This window comes from Coenobita brevimanus, chromosome 35 (assembly GCF_032717465.1).
Source record: "Coenobita brevimanus isolate Jiangsu-jjx chromosome 35, ASM3271746v2, whole genome shotgun sequence".
NCBI classification, from domain to species: Eukaryota; Metazoa; Arthropoda; class Malacostraca; order Decapoda; family Coenobitidae; genus Coenobita; species Coenobita brevimanus.
The window spans coordinates 705,556-731,491 of record NC_136988.1 but is presented as its reverse complement, the minus strand read 5'-3'; the positions used below and the strand labels follow the sequence as shown (position 1 = coordinate 731,491).

Sequence of the window (25,936 nt, the reverse complement as noted above, 5' to 3'; positions counted from 1 at the left end):
TCATTTTTGCTTGTGTCGTCTGCGCCGAAGAGGTTCGTAGTTTTTCAGTTTAGGGTCTGCAGTTTAGATGTCCGCCACTTTCTGTCACGTGGTGTGTGATTCTGTAAGTCCTTGATGTTTGGTACAAGTTGGTACTATAGTATTTTTACATATTTTACCGTATTTAAGTTAATTAACCCTTTCAGTTTTGTAGGTCAATTATGCATCGGCAATTATATTTATTATTATTTTTTAGTAGCCTGGTCCATAATTCAGTGCAGTGCTTACGCCAATGAACATACTGTACCAACGTAAATTTGAGAATCGCTGTTGGCAAAGGTTAAGCTAAAATCTAGAAAGCCACTGCATGATTCTAGTTACGGTACCAGTATTACAAATACACTGTACTATTGTGCCATTTTTTCAGTTTTCAGAAACTATTGTGTGGTTTCCAACATTCTTATGTGATAATGCATTGTATAGTTGTACTGTAGTTCTGAATTTCAGAAATGTAATAATATTTGGCAATTTCTAATCATAGCATTACCACTTTGTTAAAAATCTTCAACTAGCCTAAACCAAGAGATATAGGTTTATAAGTATTTAGCAGAAGCCACAACTGGAATTCAAGTAGTTTCTATTTATATCTTGCCATATGCCAACACTTCTGTACAACATTGGTGTCAGTAATTACCTCCTTCACCCTACCCCCCCCTCAGGGTCATCAGTCCCCCTGGGGGTTATTAATAACCCCAGGACCATTTGTGAAGGAAGTACCACAGAAGAAAAGTGTTAACAGATGATGAGATATAGACAGAAAACACTTAAAAAAGCTTGAATTTGAGTTGTGGCACCTGCTAAATTTATTTATTCATTTATTTTTTAAATTAGCCTAAGCCATAAGTGTGCATGAGATGTATAGATTTAGAGGGTCAGGGTAGGGTAGGTTAGACAAAAACGGCAAAGCATTCCCCTCCCAAAAAATAAGCATCAGAAATATTCAAACACGAGAAGTCTTCTGAAAAATGAAAGTAAAAATCAGTATAAAGGAGAGTTAGAATAATAAAAAAAAACAAAAAGCTAGAAGTTGGTATTAAACTATGATATTGGAGGGACAAAACAGCAGAAGTTACCCCCCCACCCCACCAAAAAAAAAGAAAATATTCAAACATAAAAAGTCACCAGAAAAACAAGTCAAAATCAACCTGAATGGCTGTTTGAGTAAAAAAAGAAAATTGCTTAAGTGTCTATTGTGATGTTGGAGGGACAGAACACCAAAACTCCCCCCCCCCTCACCAAAACAAAAATTGAAACATAAAAAGTCACCAGAAAAATCGATCAGAATAAAAATAATCTATCTATCTATCTATTGCCAGACGCCTCAATCCCGTTTGGGGTAGCCACAAACAAATCGCCTCCAAGTCGCCCTGTCCCCCGCCATTTCACTGCCCTGCTCCCAACTCACACCCCCCTCTCTCATATACCTCTCCACCCCATCCCTCCATCTCATCCTCGGCCTCCCCCTCCCACTTTCCCCCTCCACCTCACTCACATACACTCTCTTCGTCAGTCTTTCACCCTCCATCCTCTCCACATGGCCAAACAACTGTAAAAAAAAAAAAAAAAAAAATGCTTGCTATTAAACTATGATGTTGGAGGGACAAACAGCAATTTTTCCCCTCCCCCTGCCCCCCCCCCTAAAAAATGAAAAACAAGTCTCCAGAGAAACAGGTCAGAATCAACATCAATGGCCGTTAGAGTAAAAAAAAGAAAACTGATTAAGTTGCTGTTAAATTATGATGTTGGAGAGACGAAAATGGCAAAACATTCCGCCCAGAATAATCATTTAAAAAATATTCTCACCACATAAAAAGTCACCAGAAAAACAAGTCAGAATCAACGTAAATGATTGTTAGAGAAAAAAATTTGCATAAGTGTTATTTAACTATGACTGAGGAGGAAGACAACAGTAACATAGGCACTTCAAGAATAAATACCGGTAAATGAAAATAATGGCGGGGGACAGGGCGATGTGGAGGTGATTTGTTTGTGGCCACCCCGTAAGGGATTAAGGCGTCTGGCAATATATAGATAGATAGAAAAATAATTAAAACATGAAAACTTATCAGAAGCGAAGGTAAAATATAGGATTGTGTTAAAGTAAAAAAAATTCCTTTCATGATCGTCAAGGATTAGTGTTGTAGAATGTGAAGGAGTGATATGGATGTGATAGAAAGCATTAGGAGATATGCACTGAGGTGGTTTGGCCGTGTGGAGAGGATGGAGAGTGAGAGACTAATGAGGAGAGTGTATGTGAGTGAGGAGTATGGGGGGAGAGGGAAGAGGAGACCAAAGATGAGATGGAGGGATGGAATGGTGAGGTATATGAGGGTGGGAGTGTGAATTGAGGTCATGGAGAGTGAGAGACTAATGAGGAGAGTGTATGAGTGAGGTAGAGAGGGGGAGAGGGAGTGGGAGACTGAGGGTGAGATGGAGAGATGGAGTATAGAGGTATATGAGAGAGGGGGGGGTGAACTGAGGGGATGGAGAGTGAGAGACTAATGGTGGAGGGGGGGAGAGGCAGGGGGAGACCGAAGATGGGATGGAGAGGTATATGTGAGAGGGGTGTGTGTTGTGGGATGGCAGCATAATGGAAGGGGGCAGGGTGACATGAAGGCAATTTGTTTGTAGCTACCCCTTATGGGATTAAGGTGTCTGGCTGTAGATAGATAGACAGGTGGATAAAACTTGACACAAACTTTATTTAACTGAAGATGGAGAGATGATAATTTTAAGCCAAGTTAAAGTGAAAGGAGTAAAGTATTCTAAATCCTTCACATAACCCAGCCTTGAGAGCTTTAACCTATCAGATTAAAAATGCTAATCTAATCTAGAAGGCATAATATCTAGCAACATGTACCTAACACCTACAGCATACCAAGACTGACTAGGAGAGTGTGAGGTGTGAGGAGGGGGAGAATGAGGAAGAGGTGGAGTAGAGGAGTGAGGAGGGGGTGCATTGGAGGGAGGGTGTCAGGGATTGAGTTACAGGAGGCAGACTGAAAAAGACCTGGGAATGTGACCTCAGGGATAAGGGCCTGAATAGGGAGGCTTGAGCAGCGTGGAGAATCACCATTAGGAGACCGAGGCTGGCGCACAGAAGCATTTTGAAGCCTTTATAAACTATATGATAGATGTATAGGTAGATAGATGGATAGCTTGGTAGATAGATACAGTAATTAGATAGATGGATAGACAGATAAGCAGACAGACAGATACAAATAGGCAGGATAGCTTGGTAGGTAGATAGATAATTAAATAGATGGATGTGGTACAGGCAGACAAATACTAATAGACATATTGAAGATACCTGACCAAGCCTAACACTTAAATACAGTCCAATTACCCAAACTGACCCCAAAACCACACAATCTATATTAATGTGTGGCCTGTGCAAGTTACTACCAGAAGAAATTTGACCCATTACCATTTGTCTTTGGTCAAGGGATGTATTATTATGATTATTATTATTACTGTATTATTATTACTATTATTGTTATTACTATTATTATTATTATTATTATTATGATTATTACTATTACTATTATTATTATTACAGTATTATTATTATTAGGGAGGGGGAGGCTGAGGATGAGATGAAGGGATGGAGTGGAAAGGTCTATGAGAGAGGGGGGTGTGAGTTGGGAGCAAGGCAGTGAAATGGCGGAGGATAGGGCGACGTGGAGGCAATTTGGTTATGGCCACCCCGTGTGGGATTAAGGCGCCTGGCAATAGATAGATAGATAAATAGATTTGCTACTATCAGACAAGATTATTCTAAGGAAGGATATTAAAGGAAGAAAGGGGTAAACTCCTCCAGTTAATAAGGTCTCATAAATTCAATAAAACTATATAAGAAAGGCAACAAAATAATAATAATAATAATAATAGTAGTAGTAGTAGTAGTAGTAGTAGTAGTAATAGTAATAATAATGATAATACTAAAGTAATAAATAATAATAGTAATTCAGTGTGTAAAAAAATATGTATATACTGTATATATATCTTCCTGATTTCTCCCACCTAAGGATGGGGTGAGGCAGGGCCTGAAGAGAAGGGAAAAAAATGATAAACACACACACACACACACACACACACACACACACACACAGTACGAGCTTGACTCATTCTCGTTAAGATACAGTTAGGTAAGAACACACACACACACACACACACACACACACACACACACACACACACACACACACACACACACACACACACACTATAAAAACTGACATGATAAGGGGTACACACACATGACGTAATCTCTTAATCTTTTACCTCTTTTTCTGCTGACTAATTGCATCCATAGCACAGTAATCTCCATCTTTCCATGCTATAGTTTTTTCATCTTAACCTGGCCCAGATTTTTTTTTTTTTTTTTTTAGCTAATTTCACATAGTTCGGTCACAATATGAAATGGCTAAAGCTCTTCCCCCATCCCATAGCACTTCTTCGTGACTAGCATCATATTCTTGTGTTATTGTTCCATCTCAGTATTCAAGATGGAGCGATGGGAATTTTAAGTTAGTTCATAAAGAGTGTAATTGTGCCCCTGACATCACCATATCTATCTATCTGTTTATCTATCTCTCTGTCTATCTATCTATAGCCAGATGCCTCTGTCTCATAAGGGGCGGGCACAAACATATCACCTCCATATTACCCCTCCCCCTGCCATTTTGCTGCCTTTCCCCCTAGTTCACATCCCCCTCTCTCATATATCTCTTCATTGCATCCCTCCATCTCATCCTTGGTCTCCCCCTCCACCTCACTCACATACACTTCTAGTCAGTCTCTCATTCTCCATCCTCTCCACATACCAAACCATCTCAAAGTATATATCTCCACACCATCCCTCCACCTCATCCTTGGTCTCCTCCTCCACTTCACTCACATACACTCTTCTAGTCAGTCTCTCATTCTCCATCCTCTCCACATGCCAGACCATCTCAAAGTACTGTATATCTCTCCATTCCATCCTTCCATCTCATCCTTGGTCTCCACTTCTAGTCTGTCTCTCATTCTCCATTCTCTCCACATGCCAAACCATCTCAGAGTACACCTCCCCACACCATCTCATCATCTCATCCTCGGTCTCCTCCTCCCTCTCCCCCCTCCATGTGTATATTGTTAATTTTCAGGACGTTTGGAGCCGCAACGTTAATGGCTGTCAGTAACCATGGGAATGCCGTGTCCTCACCGCTACATCATAGACAAGAGCTTCAGTGCAAGACTTTTGAGTGAGAAAAAGGAGGTAAGTACTGTTTTATTTAATCTCTGTGGTGGCGACCATCATCCACTCACTTGCTGTAGTGCTACCTACTTCTTCCTTAGCCTTTATCATTCTTTTTCCGTGCCTGCCCTCCTCTCTTCCCATTTCTTCCATCTTTCGTGTCACATCTTATTGCTTTTCTTTCCTTTACAGGTGGCTTTACATTGAGTGACAAACCAAATGGTTTCCTGTAAGCCAAGAAACCATTTACAGCGCTGGGTGGTAACCATATAACCAACCCATACGTGCTTCCTACGTGTCAGCAAGTGGGTTGGCGGAGGGTTAGTGCCCCTCCCTGTAAAACAAAAAACTCAAAGTCAGATGGCCACCCTTTACGGGATTATGGCATCTGGCAATAGATAGATAGATAGATAGATTTTTCATGATAACAGATGGCTTTAGGATCATGTTCACCATCAGGCCACAAATACCACACCATCTGTGTTAGACTATGCTAAGGTTATGCCATTTAGGACTGGTGTGATGGTATTAGCAGAGATGATTTTAAATACCGGTATGCTAGATGGAAGAGTTAAGAGGAAGGATGGGACTGGAGCCTATTGGTTTAGTGATGAGGAGGGGTTGATTGAGGTGGTTTGGGCATATGGAGAGGATGAGGGATGACAACTGGGTGCAGAAAGTGAGAATTGTAAGGCCCTGTTCACACGAGGTGTTTGTAAATGCGGTGTCTACCACCAGGGAAATGCGGCAGTTGACAGTGCACTTCCCTGGCGACAATACAGTCAACATATGAAAACCTCAAACCGCTGAACAAATGTGCGGTAGGAAGGGAAATGTTGGATCGCGCCTTTGGACCAGTGGTTGAGAAAATCGCGCGGTAGCATGTGTACAATCCAATACACTACCATTGGCTTTGCTAACGTGCGTTTGAAAACGCCTTGTGTGAACAGGGTAGTGTTGGAATAGAGTTATGAGTGGCAGACTGAAAAAGACCAGAAATGGGGTCATAGTGTGTGACCTCAGGGATAAGGGACTGAATAGGGAGGCTGCCAGAGATTGTGCAGTGTGGAGCACCAAGACCAACATATGCAAGTACAGTAAACTCTCAGTTATCCGGCTCAATGCAATATTCGACACTGCTGGCTCGAGTCTGTTAAAGCAATATCAGGCAAAATTATGCAACATCCGGCACTAAAGTGGGACATAATCAGTAGTTCTATGCAATATCTGACGTCGAAGTGTATCAACCGGCTTGCAAATGGTAGCCAATCAGCGCTGCATTACTGTACTGTACTGTATCATTACTTTATTGTGTGTGTGAGGGAGAGGGGAGTGAGTTGGGGGAGGGCAGTCAGATGCTGGGTGACAGAGCGACTTGAAGGCATTTTGTCTGCGGCCACCCTTTGCGGGATTAGGGTGTCGGGTTATAGATAGATAGTGATGGTATTGGTAATTGGTGTGAAATATGCTAGGCCTGTGCTGGACTGGTGTGACATGGTATTAGCAGGAGTGGTTATATAAAATGCTGAGTGTTTGGGAAGGGTGCTGAGGAATATTTTCATCAACTTCAGCTGCTAAAAATCTTCCCATCCACAGCCTGGATTGAACCCTTGATCATCCACTCAGCAGCTGAACCTAAAACCACCAGATCACCAGCCCCAACCCTATACAAGAAGCTGTTAAGATGTAATGTTCAAAATAAATCACTAAGAAAGAGGTGTTAAGTACATTTCCACAGCCACTCTGTATACACCTTTAACAGTCAGCTAGATTAAGTAGAGAAAGTTGTTTGGGGACAGGAGAGGCTGGTAAGGTGTAATGTTCAAAATAAATCACTAAGGAAGAGGTGTTAAGAAATATCCACACATCATAAATCCATAAGTTGGTTGGATGAAGTAGGGAGAGTGTTCTAGGGACCTTTACCCTGCAGTGGACTGATACTGACTGATAATAGTGATAATAACACTAAGCAGAAAAAAGAGGGAAGATGTCTACAGAATTAAGACTTAGGTAAGACAATGCAAACCTCTTAATTCCAAATATTTTAATCATCATCATTGCCATCATTGTCTGGACCTCCTTTCCCACCCTAGGGCAAGGTGAGGAGTAGCCATGTCCAGACAGCCTAAGTTTGCCCAATCAATAGGCCACACTTTCATTCACTCACCATTCAAGCCCACAGAATCCTGGCTCCATCAGATAGCCCAATAAAATTTCACCACATTCTGTAGCATCACATATACCTGTCTGATAGAGTCAGTCTGAATGCTGTCACGTTAAAAAGGGGTGCCAAATCCCTGGTTATGCGCTTCTCCACACAATGTTCATCCAGCCAGCTTGACCTCTTGCCAGTCCCCTAGCCTTACTGACTTCCATACCTCTCTTCCTCACACACTCATCCACCATATCCCTCCACCTTCTTCTTGGCCTGCCTCGCTTCCTCCCTCCTTCATGTTTGCTCAGATATACCTTTTTCACCATTATGTTCTTCTCAGTTTAGAAAATAAAAAAAAATGCTCCTGTGACACCATAATTTGATAATTATGATTGATGATGATGATGATGATGATGATGATGAGGAGGAGGAGGAGGAGGAGGAGAAAAAGGTGGAGGAGAATGGTGATGATGATGATGATGATGATATGATGATGATGATGATGATGATGAGGAGGAGGAGAATGGTGATGATGATGGTGATGATGATAATGATGATGATGATGATGATGATGACCAGGTGGAGGAGGAGAAGGAGAATGGTGATGATGACGATGATGATAAGGTAGAGGAGGAGGAAAATGATGATGATGATGATGATGATGATGATGACAATGAAGAGGAGAAGGAGAATGGTGATGATGATGATAACTACACTCAAGCCACATCATTTTCTCACCGTCAGTTATCATGCGAGTGGTGTGGGGCTGGTGGCGGGGGGCTGCGTGTGTGCCTGTACTCGGGCTGCCTGCGTGTGGGGTGCGGGGAAGGCCGGGCCGACCACGCTGGCTACCACAACGCCCAGTTCCCCGCCCACTGCATTACACTCAACCTCACCTCACTCCGATCCTGGTGTTACATGTGTGAGGCCGAGGTAAGATTGCTGCTGTATCATTTATTTTTTCTATCTATCTGTCTATCTATCTATCTTTCTGTCTGTCTGTCTATGTATCTATCTCTCTATCTGTCTGTCTATCTATAGCCAGATGCCTTAATCATGTTAGGGGTGGCCACAAACAAATCACCTCCATGTTGTCCTGTCCCCTGCCATTTTGCTGCCCTCCCACAGCTCACACCCCCTTCTCTCATATACCTCTCTACTCCATCCTTCCATATTATCATTTTAACCCTGTATTATGAGATGGAGGGATGGAGTAGAGAGGTATAAGAGAAAGGGGATGTAAGTTGTGGTGATGGAGAGAGAGACTAACTAGGAGAGTGTATGTGAGTGAGGAGGAGGAGGGGGGAAAAGGGAAGGAGAGTTCGAAGATGAGATGGAGGGATGGAGCAGAAAGATAGTTGAGAGAGGGAGATGTAAGTTGGGGGAAGGGCAGTGAGATGGCAGAGGATAGGGCAATGTGGAGGTGATTTGTTTGTGGCCACCCCTTGTGGGATTAAGGCATCTGGCTATAGACAGATAGACAATGCAAAATGAATTGTTAAGGAATATTTAACACTCAGAACACAGCTCAGAGTGTAATAGTGTGTGTGTAGAAGTGTGTTGCAGTAGTATTCTCAGTGCTGCACAGAATGAATGCAGAATGAATGACCCGTCCTTAAGGAGACTTGACCTACCTCTCTCTCTCTCTCTCCCTTTTTAATGCAAGGAAGAAGGAACCAAAGGCCAGAAGCCCCCAAGATTGTTCCCTCCAAGAAAAAACTAAAACAAGGTAACAGAGCCAAATTCAAGATGCGTTCATTTTGAGATGCCTGGACACACTGCATTTGAAAGACTGGAGATCATAGGCAGTAGGGAATACAGACAGAGGGAGACAGTTCCAGAGTTGACCTGTTTCATGCATGAAGGGCTGGGAGTAATGGTTAACTTACCTCCTCCCTACCTACTTACCTACTTACTTACACTTAGGTCATAGGCAGTAGGAAATACAAAGGAAGACAGTTCCAGAGTTGACCTGTTGCCCACATGAAGGACTGGGAGTAATGGTTAACTTACCTTCCCCCTACCTACTTACCTCTGTACCTACACTGGAGGTCATAGGCAGAGGGAAATACAGACACTGGGAGACAGTTCCAGAGTTGACCTGTTGTCCACATGAAGGACTGGGAGTAATAGTTAACTTACCTTCCCCCTACCTACTTACCTCTTTGCCTACTTACACTGGAGGTCATAGGCAGTGGGAAATACAGACACTGGGAAACAGTTCCAGAGTTGACCTGTTGCCTACATGAACGACTGAGAGTATCTTAGAATACAGTATGCTCACTGACTGTAGTTGGGACGCATGACTCTGAGGTTGTTATTATCGTGCCCTGGCAACCTACCATTCAAAAGTGCGTCTGATTTCATGTATAATATGAGACGCATGTGATTCGTGTATAATATTCATGTGTAATATATTCGTGCATAATAATATGATTCGTGTATAATATGATATGAAATCGGACGCACTTTTGAATGGTGGGTTGCCAGGGTACGATAATGACAACCTCAGAGTCATGCGCTACAGCTATAATAATACCCACGTCTTGGTGTGTTTCAGGTCACGGCGTCAGTCCTGGCCCAGCTGAGTGTACCACCAGGGCAGCAGCAGCACCTAGGAGGCCCCATCAGCGTCCCTGGGGTGGCCCTAGCACAGCCCAGCACACCTAGTCAATCAAGTGCTGAGGAGGAGGAGGAGGAAGAGGAAGGCCAGGAGATGAAGGCTAAGGGTGATTATTTATTTACAGGGAGGAAAGACAGGAAGACAAGGGTTGGGGTCTTGTAGGGAGAATGAATGCGGAGGAAAGACAGAGGAAGACATGGGTAGGGTGCTATAGGGAGAATGAATGGGGAGGAAAGACAGAAGAAGACACGGGTAGGTGCTACAGGGAGAATGAATGGGGAGGAAGGACAGAAGACATGGGTAGATGCTACAGGGAGAATGAATGTGGAGGAAAGACAGTAGACGACATGAGTAGGGTGCTGCAGGGAGAATGAATGGGGAGGAAGGACAGAAGACGACTTGGGTGGGGGGAGACATATGGGGCAGGGGGTTTGAATAAGCAAATGTTTCAGTATAACACATTCACAGCCGCCATCATATCAGAATACCAACACATACTATACTCTTTCCACCCTAACTTGGCCTAGAATTGCCCTCCCTCCTTGTTGGATACTGAGTTATAATGATAGAGTAATACCAGAATATAATGCAAGTCATGAAGAAGTGCTTTGGAGAGGATGTACCACCATAGTATTGTCTTTTTCTGTCACTGAATCACCTCCATGTCACCCTGTCCCCTGCCATTTGACTGCCCTCCCTTCAGTTCACACCCCCTCTCTCATAGTTATTTCTTCACTCATCATTCCATCATATCCTTGGCCTCCTCCTCCTTCCATCCATCTCACTCACACACTTCTAGTTAGTCTCTCATTCTCCATCCTTCACACATGACCAGACATTGAGACAGACAGACACATACAAATGAGGAAGTAGAGGAACATTGTGGTGTTGATGTGGGTGTGACTGAAAGAGTAATATGTAAAACTGATAAAAGTGAGAGACTAACAAGGAGAGTGTATGTGAGTGAAGTGGAGGGAGGGAAAGGGAAGGGGAGACTAAGGATGAGATGGAGTGGAGAGGTATATGATAGGGGGGGTTGTGAGTTGGGGGAGGGAGGTTAGCGAAATGGCAAGGGGGCAGGGCGACATAGAGGCATTTTGTTTGTGGCCTTCCCATTACGGGATTGAGGCGTCTGGCAATAGATAGATAGATGGACAGACAGATAGATAGATAGATAGAAAGATGGACAGACAGATAGATAGATAGATAGAAAGAATAAAGTGGTGCTACAAAGGCTTCTGTTACCACCTGCAGTACCTCACTAACGCTCACTGCTTACAGGTCTGGTGGGTCTACGTAACCTTGGCCTCACCTGCTACATGAACTCAGCGCTACAGGCCATGAGCAACTCTGTGCCGCTGACCCAGTTCATGATAGAGTGCCCGGCCTTCCTGCGCAATGACCGGCGCACATGTGGCCTCTCCAGACAGTTCCAGCGGCTGGTGGTGGAGATGTGGTCCAAGAAGAGACCGAGCTTCATCACACCATCGCATCTCTACCACGACTTCAAACAGGTGCGGTGAATGTCCCAGGCCACATCCACACCACTGCCTGCTGGTGTGGATGGATAAATGATGTCCCAGGCCACATCCACACCACTGCCTGCTGGTGTGGGTGGATATATAATGTCCCAGGCCACATCCACACCACTGCCTGCTGGTGTGGGTGGATATATAATGTCCCAGGCCACATCCACACCACTGCCTGCTGGTGTGGGTGGATATATAATGTCCCAGGCCACATCCACACCACTGCCTGCTGGTGTGGGTGGATATATAATGTCCCAGGCCACATCCACACCACTGCCTGCTGGTGTGGATGGATAAATGATGTCCCAGGCCACATCCACACCACTGCCTGCTGGTGTGGGTGGATAAATGATGAGGTTAATATGAAGAAAACGGTGTAGAGTGATGACAATAACACTAACACCTTCTCAGGGCTGTTCGGCCAGACTGCCTAGGGAACAACTACTACTACTACTACTACACTAACACTTTCATTCCCCACTACAGCTGTACCCAATGTTCCGAGGGTACACACAGCAGGACTCCCAGGAATTTCTGCGCTACTTCATGGATCAGCTGCACGAGGAACTGCGTGAGCCTCGAGTCATGTCCCAGGAGGAGCAAGAGAGTGAGGTGGAAGGTACGAGTTGCAGAGAGGGAGAGAGAGAGAGAGAGGGAGGGAGGGAGGGAGAGACTTGTGACTTGGATGTGTCTGAGCATTTCTTTAGAGTGAGGTGGAAGGTACGAGTTGCAACATTAACATCTTCAAACCTGCATGACTTAGAGAGAGAGAGAGAGAGACTTGTGACTTGGGTGTGCCTGAGCATTTCCTTAGCATCTTTTTCTTGCAGTTTGTTTTGCATAAAGAATTGATACTTAATGTTATGAACACAGTTTGTACAAATAACACACAGTGGATTATTTCTGTCCCCAATACCTAAGTGCACTGGTAAGGAAGAGGTACTGGGAGGCACTGAGCTGACAAAAATACAATCATTGAAATAAGAAATGCGATAGAAAGCATTAGGAGAAACACATTGAGGTGGTTTGGCCATGTGGAGAGGATGGAGAGTGAGAGACTGATGAGAGTGTATGTGAATGAGGTGGAGGGGGAGAGAGGGAGGGGAAGGCCAAGGATGAGATGGAGGGATGGAGTGGAGAGGTATATGAGAGAGGGGGGTGTGAATTGGGAGCAGGACAGTGAAATGACGGGGGACAGGGTGACATGGAGGCGATTTGTTTGTGGCCACCCCGTACGGGATTAAGGCGTCTGGCAATAGATAGATAGATAGAAATAAGAAAGCTAAAATTCTTCTCCACCCATCAAAGGAAACAGCCATTTGTGTTAATTTCCAAGGCAGAGGACTTGTCAGTGTAGAGTCAGGCAGAACACAAGGACTTCCAGTCAGAGGAGGAATATGAGATGTGTGACTGGTTTGTCTGAGCAGTCTGGACCTGTTCCTTTGCATTTGATTTTCCTGATTTATTTCCTTTTGTTGAATTAGCAGTGTCCATAAATCACAGGGAGGTATTAATGTATATGTAGATGTACTTTCCATAAATTACAAGGAGGTGTTAACGTATCCTTTGTTGAGGTAAACTGGTCAGGAAGAGGTATTAAAATTTTCTGAAAGGGACGGGATGCTACTTGATATTCCGAAAGGGAGGGGATTGCTACTTGAGAATACTGAAAATGGAAATGGGTATCTTTGTCAATTTCAGAGGAAGAGGATCTGTCAGCGGAGAGTCTGTCGGAACACGAGGACTCCCAGTCAGAGGCGGAGTACGAGACCTGTGACTCTGGAGTGTCGGAGCAGTCGTCTGGGTCCTCGTCCGACCACCACTACCCCAGCAAGCGCAAGAAACAGCACCACTCTGCCATGGACGTGGAAGTTGGCATTCCCTCGCCCCACCATGGAAGCAGCAGGTGGGGAAATTTTACTACATTTACTTCTATCTATCTGTCTATCTATCTGTTGGCAGACACCTTAATCCTGTAAGGGGTTGCTACAAACAAATCGCCTCCATGTTGTCCTGTCCCCTGCCATTTCACTGCCTTGCTCCCAACTCACACTCCATCCACTCCATCCCTCTATCTCAACCTTGGCCTCTCCCTCCCTCTCCCCCCCTCCACCTCACTCACATACACTCTCCTATCAGTCTCTCACTCTTCATCCCCTCCACATGGCCAAACCACCTCAGTATGTTTCTCCTAAAGCATCCTATCACATCCACACCATAACGCTCCTTCACATTCACTTAAACCTGATAAAATGACCATCTCTCCATCTTGAGTGTTGAATTTCAAGAAGAGGTGAACACTAGAATACTATGTTCACTTTTACCTGAGATGAGTTGGAGGGATGGAGTGGAGAGGTAAATGAGAGAGGGGGGTGTCAGCTGGGAGGGCAATGAAATGGCAGGGGACATGGAGGCGATTTGTTTGTGGCCACCCCGTATGGGAGTGAGGCATCTGGCAATAGATAGATAGATAGATGTTTACCTGGTCAAATCTGCTTTCTCTCCATCATGAATGCTGAATTGTAGGAAGCAGATGAACACTACAACACTATGTCCACTGAATAATAGTAACATATGCTCTCTCTCCATCTTGAATGTTGAATGTTAAGAGGAACACAAAAGTATGGTGTTAGTTATGAAGTTCTATGGATAGGATGTTGAATTAATGATAATGATGAGGATAATGGTGATGATGTTTTTCAGGAGGCTGTTACTACCAGATCACGACACCCCTGAGTTTTCCGACGCGGTTTCTGACACCACACTGCTGGACAGTGAGTCGACGGGGTGCCTGTCCTCCTCCTATCCCCCGGCACCCTCCTCGTCCTCCACCAGTGGCCTGGGGTCGAGCAAACCATCCATCACGTCACTCACATCAGCGTGTAGGGGTAAGTCTTGTGTGGTTAAGCAAATTTATACATTTATGTCTAGAGACTGACAAATGAGGAAGTGAAGGATCGATGTGGTGTGGATGTGGATGTGACAGGAAGCATTAGGAAAAACACATGGAGGTGGTTTGGCCATATGGAGAGGATGGAGAGTGAGAGACTAATGAGGAGAGTATATGTGAGTGAGGTGGAGAGGGAGGCCAAGGATGAGATGGAGGGATGGAGTGGAGAGGTATATGAGAGAGGGGATTGTGAGCTGGGAGCAGGGCAGGGAAATGGCAGGGGACAGGGCGACATGGAGGCGATTTGTTTGTGACCACCCCTTACAGAATTAAGGCATCTGGCAATAGTTAGAGATAGTCTAGAGACCATTGACTATGCTAACACTTGCAGATCTTTTCACTTGGTGGCAATTCTCCAGCCCTGTTTCCTGGCTTTAGTTGTGTATAAATGGACCACACTGTCATTCACACATCCCAACCCTCACAGCTCCCTTATCTCACGTGCTAGTTGGAAGGATGATGATGATGTTGGTTACCTTCTCACAAACTGAACTCTGTGGTATTTGATCCTGTAGCACTCTGCCTTATTTTTTTTTAGATAATTACAGCACAAAATAAAAGAGGTATTTAGTATTGTTAGGATTTTTATTTTTAATCTACCTTGTAAAAAAAAAAAAAAAGGCTAATTTGCAAGGACATTGTGTACACAGTTTCCACTTCATCAGGGGGTGGTAGAGCAAGCGGGTCAGGAGGTGGCAGTGGGCGGCGCAGGAAGCCCCCATCGTATCGCAGCGTGATCTCGGACATCTTTGACGGAACCATCGTCAGCTCGGTGCAGTGCCTCACCTGCAACACAATATCATCCAGAAAAGAAACATTCCAGGACCTGAGTCTGCCAATCCCCAGCAGTGACCAGCTAAGCATCCTGCAGCACTCCTCAGTCACACAGCTGCAGCAGGCGGCCGGCACTGCTGCATCAACCTCCAGCAGTCTTCACTTGGCCAAAACTTCCTGTGATACTGCAGCTGATGGGTGAGCACAAGACCTGACAAACTGTTGCTGAACTTGCTCTCAAAACATGTTGGGGAATAGACGAGTTTCCGGTAAAATTTTTTTTGAAGTTAGATACTTATATGGGTAGAAAATACGCAGAAAATAACTATGTCAACCATTATTTCCCCCCAAAAATGTGCAGAAACATGAAAAAATAACAGATAAAGTAGCCGAAACATCACGTGTCCGAAACAGCCTGTGATTGGTCGTGACGTCATTTCTCACACTGAGGCGGCATAGTCTGCTTTGTTTACGTTTAGCCAGCATACACTGTGCTCATTTTTGACCTCTAAGAATGTCCATTGATAAGAGGAATAATTGCTAATGTTTCGTTCCAATGTGTAAGTGCACTGACAAAAGCACAGTAGGGAAATTATTCCTCTGTATACTAGCCAATAACAGTAAATGAAAGCGGTGGTGGCTGGCTGCTCGTCAGAAGTTTCCAGTGCTGGAATGCAGTCTTTACCGTTGTGAAAATATTATATTCTTCACCATATAGGTTCATACACACCTAATTATCTGAAATTCGGTAAAAAATACTAGGCTTAATTTAACTCTTAAAGGAATATTAGGAGTCAGATCGAAAACGTGGTAAGGTTAGCGGGTATTTCTACTTTAGATCGGCATCATGCCTTGGCAGACTTCTGTTTTGCACAGATACTGATTTAAAATGCAAATAAGTGCATTTGTATGTTAAATTAATATTTATACAAAGCAGAAGTCTGCCAAGGCAAGCTGTTCAGCTAAAGGAGAAACATTTTTGCTAATTTTAGCGGGTTTTCGCTGTGAATCCGGATTTTTTAAAATGTAAAACTAATACAAAAATTTGACCAGATTTTGGATAATTAGGTGAGTATGAACCTCTGGTGATAAAATCTATAACACCAATTGAAAAGTGGCAATTCGATGTAGATTCGGTAAATGAGCCGATTCGGTATTTCGTCACTCTCCCCTGAAGTATAGTAGAGTTACTGAAACTGTTTTTCAGAAAACTAATAATGAAGAGGTCAAATATTAAATATTCGTGAGCATAATACCATTATAAACTCATACAACTGATACTGTACGGCATACATTTAACACTTCCCACCTCATGAGGTACGAGCACCGCTAGGGAATGGTGTAGCTGTAAGCTACACCACAATTTACTTACCTAACAGGTACCACCCGTTTATACCATGAAAAGTATTCCTTCACAACATACCTGAAGGGGGTAGTTTGGATCTACGGTGGCCATGTAGGTACAACTATGATATCTGTTACTGGTAAAGTATTGTGTGATGGATTGGAGCGTTGTCTGCAGTGTGAATGCTGACGTCATCGCCAACATGGCGGCTCCTTCCCTCCAGCCACAAAGAATTAAAGTTATCACGTCTTGTTCAGTGCAAATGATAAATTAAATTAAAAGATACATATACCGGAAGTTTTTAAGTACATGGCAGAGTGCACTGGCCATGTTTACCCAGAACCGGCAACACGTCTGTTCTGTCTATCCATCCATCTGTAGCCAGACACCATAATCCCGTAAGGGGTGGCCATATGTGTTTGAGTTAGTTTGAGTTGTTTTATGGGAAGGGGCACTAACCCTCCACCAACCCACTTGTTGACACATAGGGAACACATATGGGTTGGTTTTATGGTTACCACCCAGCACTGTAAATGGTTTCCTGGCTTACAGGAAACCATTAGGCTTGTCACACAATGTAAAGCCACCTGAAAAGGAAAGAAGAGTAATAAAAAGTGACAGGAAAGATGGGAGAAACAGGAAGAGGACAGACACAGAAAAAGAAAGATAAAGGTGAAGGAAGAAGTAGGCAGCACTATATCAAGTGAGTGGATGATGATTGCCACCACCTACCACTGGTATGAAATTACCTACCACAAAAACTTAGTAAATCACTGAAAACTTGTGCTTAAAACTTACAGGGAAATAAAAAAACACTGTAAATCACCAGAGAATGAATTATTGCTAAAATTAAATGAAAGATCACAAAGAATCTGTTGCTCAGTGAAAGTAAGTTTATGAGACCTAACAATGAATATGGGATGATGATGATGATAATGATGGGATGAGATGATGATATGATTGTATTTCACAGGTGGATGTGGTGGCTGTGGGTGTGGGTGAGGTCGTGGCTGTGGGGCCCTGGGATGTGATGATGATGATGGTAGTGGTGGGATTAGATGATAATGATGGGGTGAGATGATGATGATGGTTGTATTTCACAGGTGGATGTGGTGGCTGTGGGTGTGGGTGAGGTCGTGGCTGTGGGGTCCTGCGGTATCTCTACATCACTGCCTGGCGGCGTTCTTCAGCGCCGACGAACTGAAGGGGGACAACATGTACTCGTGCGAGAAGTGCGGGAAGCTGCGTAACGGCGTGAAGTACTCCAAGGTGCTGCAGTTGCCGGAGGTGCTCATCATCCACCTCAAGCGGTTCAGGCACGAGACTATGTTCAGTTCCAAAATCAGCCAGTATGTGTCCTTCCCTCTACACGGCCTGGATCTGACGCAGTTTCTACACAGGGGTGAGTTGAACCACTTTGACACACCCATTGCTTAATGTTGAAAGTCCAGTTGTTTTTCCAGCAGCCAATTATGTAATTAAAGTATTAAATTAAAATACAAGACTGGCCATTACTGTTTTGTGCCTCTACTTATTGGCTACTGTTCTGACTCCCTTATGTTTTCTATCTGTCTGTCTATCTATCTATCTATCTATCTGTTTATCTATCTATCTATCTATCTATAACCAGACACCATAATCTCATAAGGGGTGGCTGTTTGTCTTTGAGTTAGCTGTTTTATGGGGGTCACTAATCCCATAAAACAAGTAACTCAAGGACAAACAGCCACCCTTCAGCTGTATTTCAGCCCTTCAGAAGAAACATGGCATTACTGACTGGTTTGAGTGGCTGACTGGCTCCTGCGCACTAAAAAAGTTCATAAACAGTTTATCCTCACACCCTTTTCTGTTTTGTTAATCGTAACATTTTTTCACCATAATCCTGAATAAATGTACTTGCTTATGTGTTGTAAGAAAGATCAGCCGTATATAAATTAGTCCTTATTTTTTTTTTTTTTTTTACTTCAGTTTTTTTCTGTTTTTTCTCATAGAAATATAATTTTTATGGTAAATGTTACTGAGAAAAAAGTTACAGGGAATTTAGTTGGCTACATTTTGGTGTATAAAGAATTACTGTAAGTCAATTAGGGCTGATTTTACGGAGTGCAAAAGGAAATTATCTTATGTTGGAGCAAGGCTTGTGGCACACTGATGGGCAGTGGGGCGACGCTGGGTGTGGAGTGGGTTGAGCTCTACGTGGCGACGCCAGTAGTGCTTTGTTCTAACCTGGAAATGGACACAAAATCATTCCATAACCAAGAAAAAAACAAGAGCCATTTCGTTTGAAGCAACCAGCGTCGAATGGTAACGAGCAGTTGAAATGTGCGCAGACTCAGCCTGCGTCAAATGGTAACGAGTGCATGAAATTTGCACTGCATCCATAAACACCAAAGGGTTAAGTATGATAGTGGTATACAATACAGTCCTGTCTTGGTATCCAGTGGGGTTATGTCAAGCAGAAACCCATCGCATAACAAATTATCGATGGTATCCAGTGGGGTTATGTCAGGAAAAAACCCATCGCATGACAAGTTATCGTGTAGCAAGGTTCATAATAATATTGGGCTGGGGGGGGGGGAGTCTATGATCACATAACCTAAAATTATAAAAAAAAAATTACCCTATGGATTGGGGGGGGGGGAAAGAGGTTTGATGATGATGATAAATGAGATACTAAACTATTATGTATAACTTAAATGTGCAAGAAGGTGACACCATTAATGTATCTTATCTCTAACCTCATGTATGGCTACTTGTGTGTCAGACTGCACATCCGAGGTAGTGAACTATGATCTGTACGCCACCATCTGCCACCACGGCACGGCGGGGGGCGGCCACTACACCGCCTACTGCCAGAACTGGAGCAACCACCGCTGGTACGAGTTTGACGACCAGTACGTGACGCAGGTGACACCCGACACCGTGGCCAAGTGTGAGGCCTACGTGTTGTTTTATAAGAAGACCAGCCCGGAGATGGCACAGAGGAGGCAGCGCACCGTTGAACTGATTCAGGTGTGGCTTGTGTCACGTGCTGTCAAATTACCTCTTGACATATTGGATAGATGTACAGTGTTGTAACTTTAATAGACTGTCGATGGTGGTGATGATTGTGATGGTGGTGGTGATGGTGGGATGATGATGATGATGACAATGATGGTGATCATGATGAAATGGTACCCTATGATTGTATCAGCATAGAAATTTTTAAGTTTTCTCTTACCTGAAAGTGAGAGAGAGAGAGAATAGGAGGTTATACTGGTGATAAGAGATCGAGCTGGCTGGATGAATGTTGTGAGGGGAAGTGCATGATCAGGGATTTGGCATCCTTTTTATTGTGGCAGTGTCCAGATTGACTCAATCAGATATGTTTGTGAAGCTACAGAACGCGATGAATGTTTTTGGCATATCCAATAGAGCCAGGATTCTTGGGGCTTGAATGATGAGTGAATGGAAGCATGCCCATTGGACTGGGCAAACTTGGGCTGTCTGGACATTGCAACGCCTCACCCTGCCCAAGGGTGGGAAAGGAGGTCCGGATGATGATGATGATGACTCAAAGTTGATAATTTAGGAAGCTACAAAACTCTCAGAGAAGAACTGGCATATCTGGGAAACAACTGAATCCTCACACACTTGATTTCTCTTTCAGGTGTCATCACGAGAACCATCACTCATGCAGTTTTACATCTCCAAGCAGTGGGTTAACAAATTCAACAACTTCTCTGAACCGGGACCCATCGATAACTATGATTTCTTGTGTCCGCACGGAGGAGTCCAGCCCCAGAAAGTACGCATAGTCCTGGGGTGGTGTTCTTGTATGGTTGGGTACTTATTAACACCTCTTTCTCACTGATTTATTTTTTATTCTGCTCCGTTACTGTATTCTTGTGTGTTATTCATGGTTCAGATTCAGTGTGTCCAGGTATCTCGAATGGATCTTGAATTTGGCTCTGTTAGCTTGTTTTTGTTTTGGAGGGAACAATCCTGCGAGCCTCTGGCCTTCGGTTCCTTCTTCCTTCTGTCTGTCTATCTATCTATAGCCTGACGCCCTAATCCCGCAAAGGGTGGCCACAGACAAAATGCCTCTAAGTCGCTCTGTCACCCACCATTTGCCTACTCTCCCCCCTCCCTCATATACCTCTCAACTCCATCCCTTCACCTCATCCTTGGTCTTTCCCTCCTTCTCCCCCCCTCCACCTCACCTACATACACCCTCTTAGTCAGTCTTTCATTCTCCATTCTCTCCACATGTCCAAACCACCTCAGTGTATTTCTCCTAATCTTCTCAACCACATCCACATCTACCCCACAACATTCTTTCACTTCTTCATTCGTCAACCTGTCCCTCCACGTCACTCCACATGCTCCTCTCTAGTAACTCATTTCCACTGCTTTCACTCTTGACTTGTTCCCCTCTTGCAAGGTCCACGCCTCGCTTCCATACATCAGGATAGGGATCACAATACTATCATGCAGTGACTTCTTAACTTCCATACTCACCTCCCTATTTCTCATCACTGCTTTCAGTGCACCAACAACCTTCCTTCCCTGCTGTACCCTTCTTCCTTGCAGTAAGGAAAAAAAGAGAAAGAAAATGCATATTGATATTAAAAGACAAGAAGCAAACCAGGGGATGTTAATGGGTAGTTTGGAAAATAAATCAGTAAGGAGGAAGTGTTAGGGAGCCTCCTTTCCCAGTGAAAATAAACCCAAGTCCTTTTGGTTGAAGAGGGAGAGTGCCTGATGAAAGGAAATTGCTGTAGTGATGGAGAGTGAGAGACTGATGAGGAGAGTGTATGTTAGTGAGGTGGAGGGGGGAGAGGTAGGGGGAGGCCAAAGATGAGATGGAGGGATGGAGTGGAGAGGTATATGAGAGAGGGGGGTGTGACCTGGGAGCAGGGCAGTGAATTGGCAGGGGACGGGGTGACATGGAGGCGATTTGTTTGTGGCCACCCCTCACGGGATTAAGGCATCTAGTAATAGATAGATAGATAGATAGGTAGATATCCCATGCTACCTATCTTGCAGTATTTCATTTAATAACCTCCCATGTCTTCCTTTTTCTAACTAATCTTTAACCTCTTGAGTATGGATAATCAGCTTTATGTCTGGAACTGTGCAAAAGAGAGAATGGAGAATAATTGACCTACCCTGTTTATGCTAACTTGGCCTAAAATTACCATCTCATCATCTTGAATGCTGAGTTTCAAGAATAGATTAACACTACACTATGGTGTTAGGCATGAAGGAGTGCTGTAGGAAGTATGTAGAGCTGTAGTGTTGTCTCTTTCGGCCACTGAGCTGTCTAAAATGAGTGGCAGAAGGAAGGAAATCTGGGTCAAGTTAGAGTAAAAATAGTATAGAAAAGTGTACGTGACATGGGGGGAGGGGAGGAAGGAAGAAGACCAAGGATAGAATGGAGGGATGGGATGGAGAGGTATACGAGTGAGGGGATGTGAGTTGGCAAGAGGGGCAGCCTGATTGTTGAGTACAGAGTGACATAGAGGCAATCCACCTGTGTCCATTGCTTCCAGGATTAAGGTGTCTGGCTATAGGTTGCTAAAAAAAAAAAGGGGGGGGGGGCAGATTTTGGTGTTGCATAAGTGAGGTGGGGCTGACAATCTAAACTGAGGTAGTGGGCTGCCACAGAAATCAGATGAAAGTTTTATGAAGATGTGTGTTGTGACAGTAGTTTACATGCAGCCCCAAGCTGTTAACAAATCAGTACTGTACAGGAAATACAATACTGTAATCATTAGCCAGTCTGAGCTTTGTATGTGTACTGTAATACATTATACAGTACAAGTACTAATCTGACAATAATCATTAACAAAACAGAACATTTCCAGAGTGCAATATATGGTACTAATGTGAAATATGTTTTACTTCAGGCCAGTTATGTGGGAGAGTTGGTGATGCTGCTGAATCAGGGTGTGTGGGAGTACCTACACCAGGTGTTTGGTGGTGGACCTGCCTGTACACGCTTGTACGAGTGTGTCACGTGCAGAGATGAGCTGGATGCGCTGTGCCGCCGCCAGACAAACGAGATGGAGACCTTCCTAAAGCTGAAGAGGATGTTCCAGGAGGACGAACACCCGAATGTCGTTGCCATATCCATGAGGTGGTTCCGCACCTGGGAGAGTTTTGTACGTGGCCGCGAGCAGGAGCCACCTGGACCTATTGACAACTCCTCCATCTGCACCACCAAGACTGGCCAGCCCACCCTCAAGCTGGGCTCAGATTACGCCCAGATCTCAGAGGAAATGTGGTACTTCTTCCATGAGACGTACGGGGGCGGACCCGAGCTGTCAGTGGTGCACAGCAACCCTCACGGGGGAGTAAGACGAGCAGAGCGGCAAGAGAGCCTGTCCAGGGTGGAGGCCCAGAGACACGAGCAGCTACAGTCTGATGCTCGTTCTCTCAGCTCAGACAATCTACCCTACAGCGGTGGTGTTGCCGGCCACCAGAGATCTGTATCTGCAGGGGAGGTGAGCACTTGTGTTTTTGCTGCACTAAATAGTCTTGTGCCACACTGGGAAGGTGCTGTCTATGCTATACTGGGAATACTGGCAAGGTGTTGGCTTTACGACACAATCAGTGGAGGAGTTTGGCCATGTGGAGAAAATGGAGAATGACTGACTGACTAGGAGAGTGTTATGTAAGTGAGGTGAAGGGGTGAGAGGCAGGGTTGATTGAGGATGAGATGGAGAAATGGTCCATATAAGTATATAATATGGAGAGAAGGCAGCCAAATGGTGGAGGACAGGTGACATGAGGCAGTTTATTTGTGGCCACCAAGGTATCTGATTATAGACATGTACCGTATATAGTTTCTCAGTACTGTACATCTACTTAAACACTCTCTTCTCATGCAGCTGTCAATGGTGATAGAGACTGGTAGGAGAAATACATTGACATGGTTTGGCCATGTGGAGAGGATGGAGAGTGAGAGACTAATGAGGAGAGTGCATTTGAGTGAGATGGAGGGGAGGGAAGGGGAGGCCAAGGATTAGATGGGGGGACAGAGTGGAGAGGTATACTAGAGAGGGGGGACATGAGCTGGGGGAGGGCAGCGTAATGGCAGGGGCAGGGAGACATGGAGGCGATTTGTTGTAGCCACCCCATATGGGATTAAGACGTCTGGCAATAGATAGACAGACAGATAGATAGTGGTGTGGATGTACTATAATGCAGTAACAGGGTGAAGCATGAATGATAATGGATGGACATATATTCACCAGGCACTAAGCTGATAGTTGTCCCACACTGTGATTTTCTGAACAAGTCTTGGCTTTTACCTGCCCTATTTATCAGTGGAAGATTGAGTTATGATGATGCTGATAATGGTTAAATTGGACTGGTTAATAGCCATATTTTACCGAGTTACACAAAAAGGGTGTTGATATGTAGAGGTCAATTTCATTTAACCCTTACATTAATACAGCACCCTCGGTAATACAACTGGCTGGTGACAGAAAAAATTTATTGTATCGATCAAGCTGGGACGAGGTCATGGAGTGTGACCTCAGGGATAAGGGACTGAATAGGGAGGCAGCCAGAGAGCAAGCAGTATGGAAAGCCATTGTCAGGTGACTAAGACTGATGCTGCAGGGATCCATGAACAAATACTAAGGAAATATTGTATGGATGTTGTATTACCTTATTCTGCCATTAAATAGCAAGTGATCAGCTAAAAGGGGGTGCAGGTTTGTTAGGTATGATGAAACTGGATGTGAATTTTTTAGAAGTTGTACTTTTGAGAAAAGATCAACCATTTGTACTATTATTATTACTGTTATTATTAATACTGTTATTATTATTATTATTATTATTATTATTATGCTTTTGCTATTATTATTATTATTATTACGCTTTTGCTATTATTATTATTATTATTATTATTATTGTTGTTATTATTAGTAGTTTTTTTCTAGCTCTCTGTACCAACATCACACTATTTTTAGGTGTGAAAAGACTTTTGGATGATGATGACAGTGACAGAGGTGATGAATGATATCATTATTACCATTATTTTGATTACTATTACTATTAGTTTCATTATTATTATTATTATTACAGGCCATGAGACCACCCACCACACCACAACCCGCCAAACCTCAGTGCTGTGAGGAGCCGCACCAGCAGCCATGTGTAGACCAGCCTCAAACCCCACACAACACCAACACCCAGGAGGACACAACGACACCCACAGCAAACACGGAAGACATGACAACGGAGACCAGAGAGACCGGCCAAGAGGAAGAGGAGGATGAGAAGCAGGAGGAAGGCCAGGTTGAGGAGACAGATAGTACAAGCATGATCCAGCAAGGCCAGTCATTGAAAAGGCCACATCATGCACCAGACCAGCAGTGTTGAGAAGCATGGACAGTTTATCTCCTAAGGAAACTTTACGTGACAATAATTTTCAGGTCATTACATTGGTATACAGAGGGTGGTCTGTACGTAACACTCCTCCACTGTGCTGGGGGATGTCTCGTGTGTTGTGGGGTATCAGTCTAGCATCCTTTATTCCTTACCTGCTCCCACTGCCACACCCACACCAGCAGACTGAGCCATCCCTGCTACAAAGACGGGACCACGAGGCACGTTTCTAATGGAGTGCTGCTGGACCATCCTGTACCCTGAGCTCACAATATGATCCTCTATTTTCTTGTTATTTTATTATTCCTGCTGTGGCGTGTGAAGATCTAGGAAAAGTATGCTCACAGCCACCACAGTATAGTTTGGTCATTAGTGAATAAAATCTTGTTTAAATTCAACATTCTTAACTCCTTCAATATGGTGGGATGTTTTTACTGATTTTCTTGCTACCAGGGAGATGGATGCCTTCATGTGGTGGCATTGTTATAACAGGCTGGCCCCACTGCCTGATATATACAAACATCCCTCAGCTCCCTCCCTGACATCTAGAAAAAGGATAGTGGACTGCAAGAGAAGGACAACTTTAGCCTGCAGCACACTGGGTTCACATTTAGATGAGCCTGGGGTTGCAGCTGCTATTACTCTTCCTCTTTCCAGACAGTATTACTCAATTCTGGGAAGAAACAGTAGTGATGGAGTAGGTGAGGGCAGTGTCTAACCCCTCCATCTACAGAAATCTATCCTGAACCCTGTAGATTTGTCTGTAGTGGTCCAACGCCAAGCCCACCTCAAACATGAACCCCATGGACTGCAGGCTGAAGCTGCCCTCATCCTGCAGTCCACCATCCTCCTTTTGGGGTATAGGGAGGGGGGCGAAGGAATGTTTGCATAACTGGATAG

The 25,936-nt window shown here is 44.2% G+C and overlaps 1 protein-coding gene across 1 annotated transcript; it reads left to right on the top strand.

Annotated features, from left to right (window-relative positions):
* Positions 1 to 28: 28 nt before the first annotated feature.
* LOC145396236 (ubiquitin carboxyl-terminal hydrolase 20-like) lies at positions 29 to 25,883 on the top strand. Its single transcript, XM_080269669.1, has 14 exons — positions 29 to 103; positions 5,187 to 5,299; positions 8,178 to 8,366; positions 9,994 to 10,162; positions 11,338 to 11,570; positions 12,072 to 12,204; positions 13,287 to 13,491; positions 14,289 to 14,473; positions 15,201 to 15,507; positions 17,758 to 18,056; positions 19,419 to 19,666; positions 20,304 to 20,441; positions 22,546 to 23,142; positions 24,734 to 25,883. The coding sequence occupies exons 2-14, from the start codon at positions 5,225 to 5,227 to the stop codon at positions 25,028 to 25,030; spliced, it is 3,075 nt and encodes a 1,024-aa protein (XP_080125795.1). The 5' UTR covers positions 29 to 103; positions 5,187 to 5,224; the 3' UTR covers positions 25,031 to 25,883.
* Positions 25,884 to 25,936: the final 53 nt, after the last annotated feature.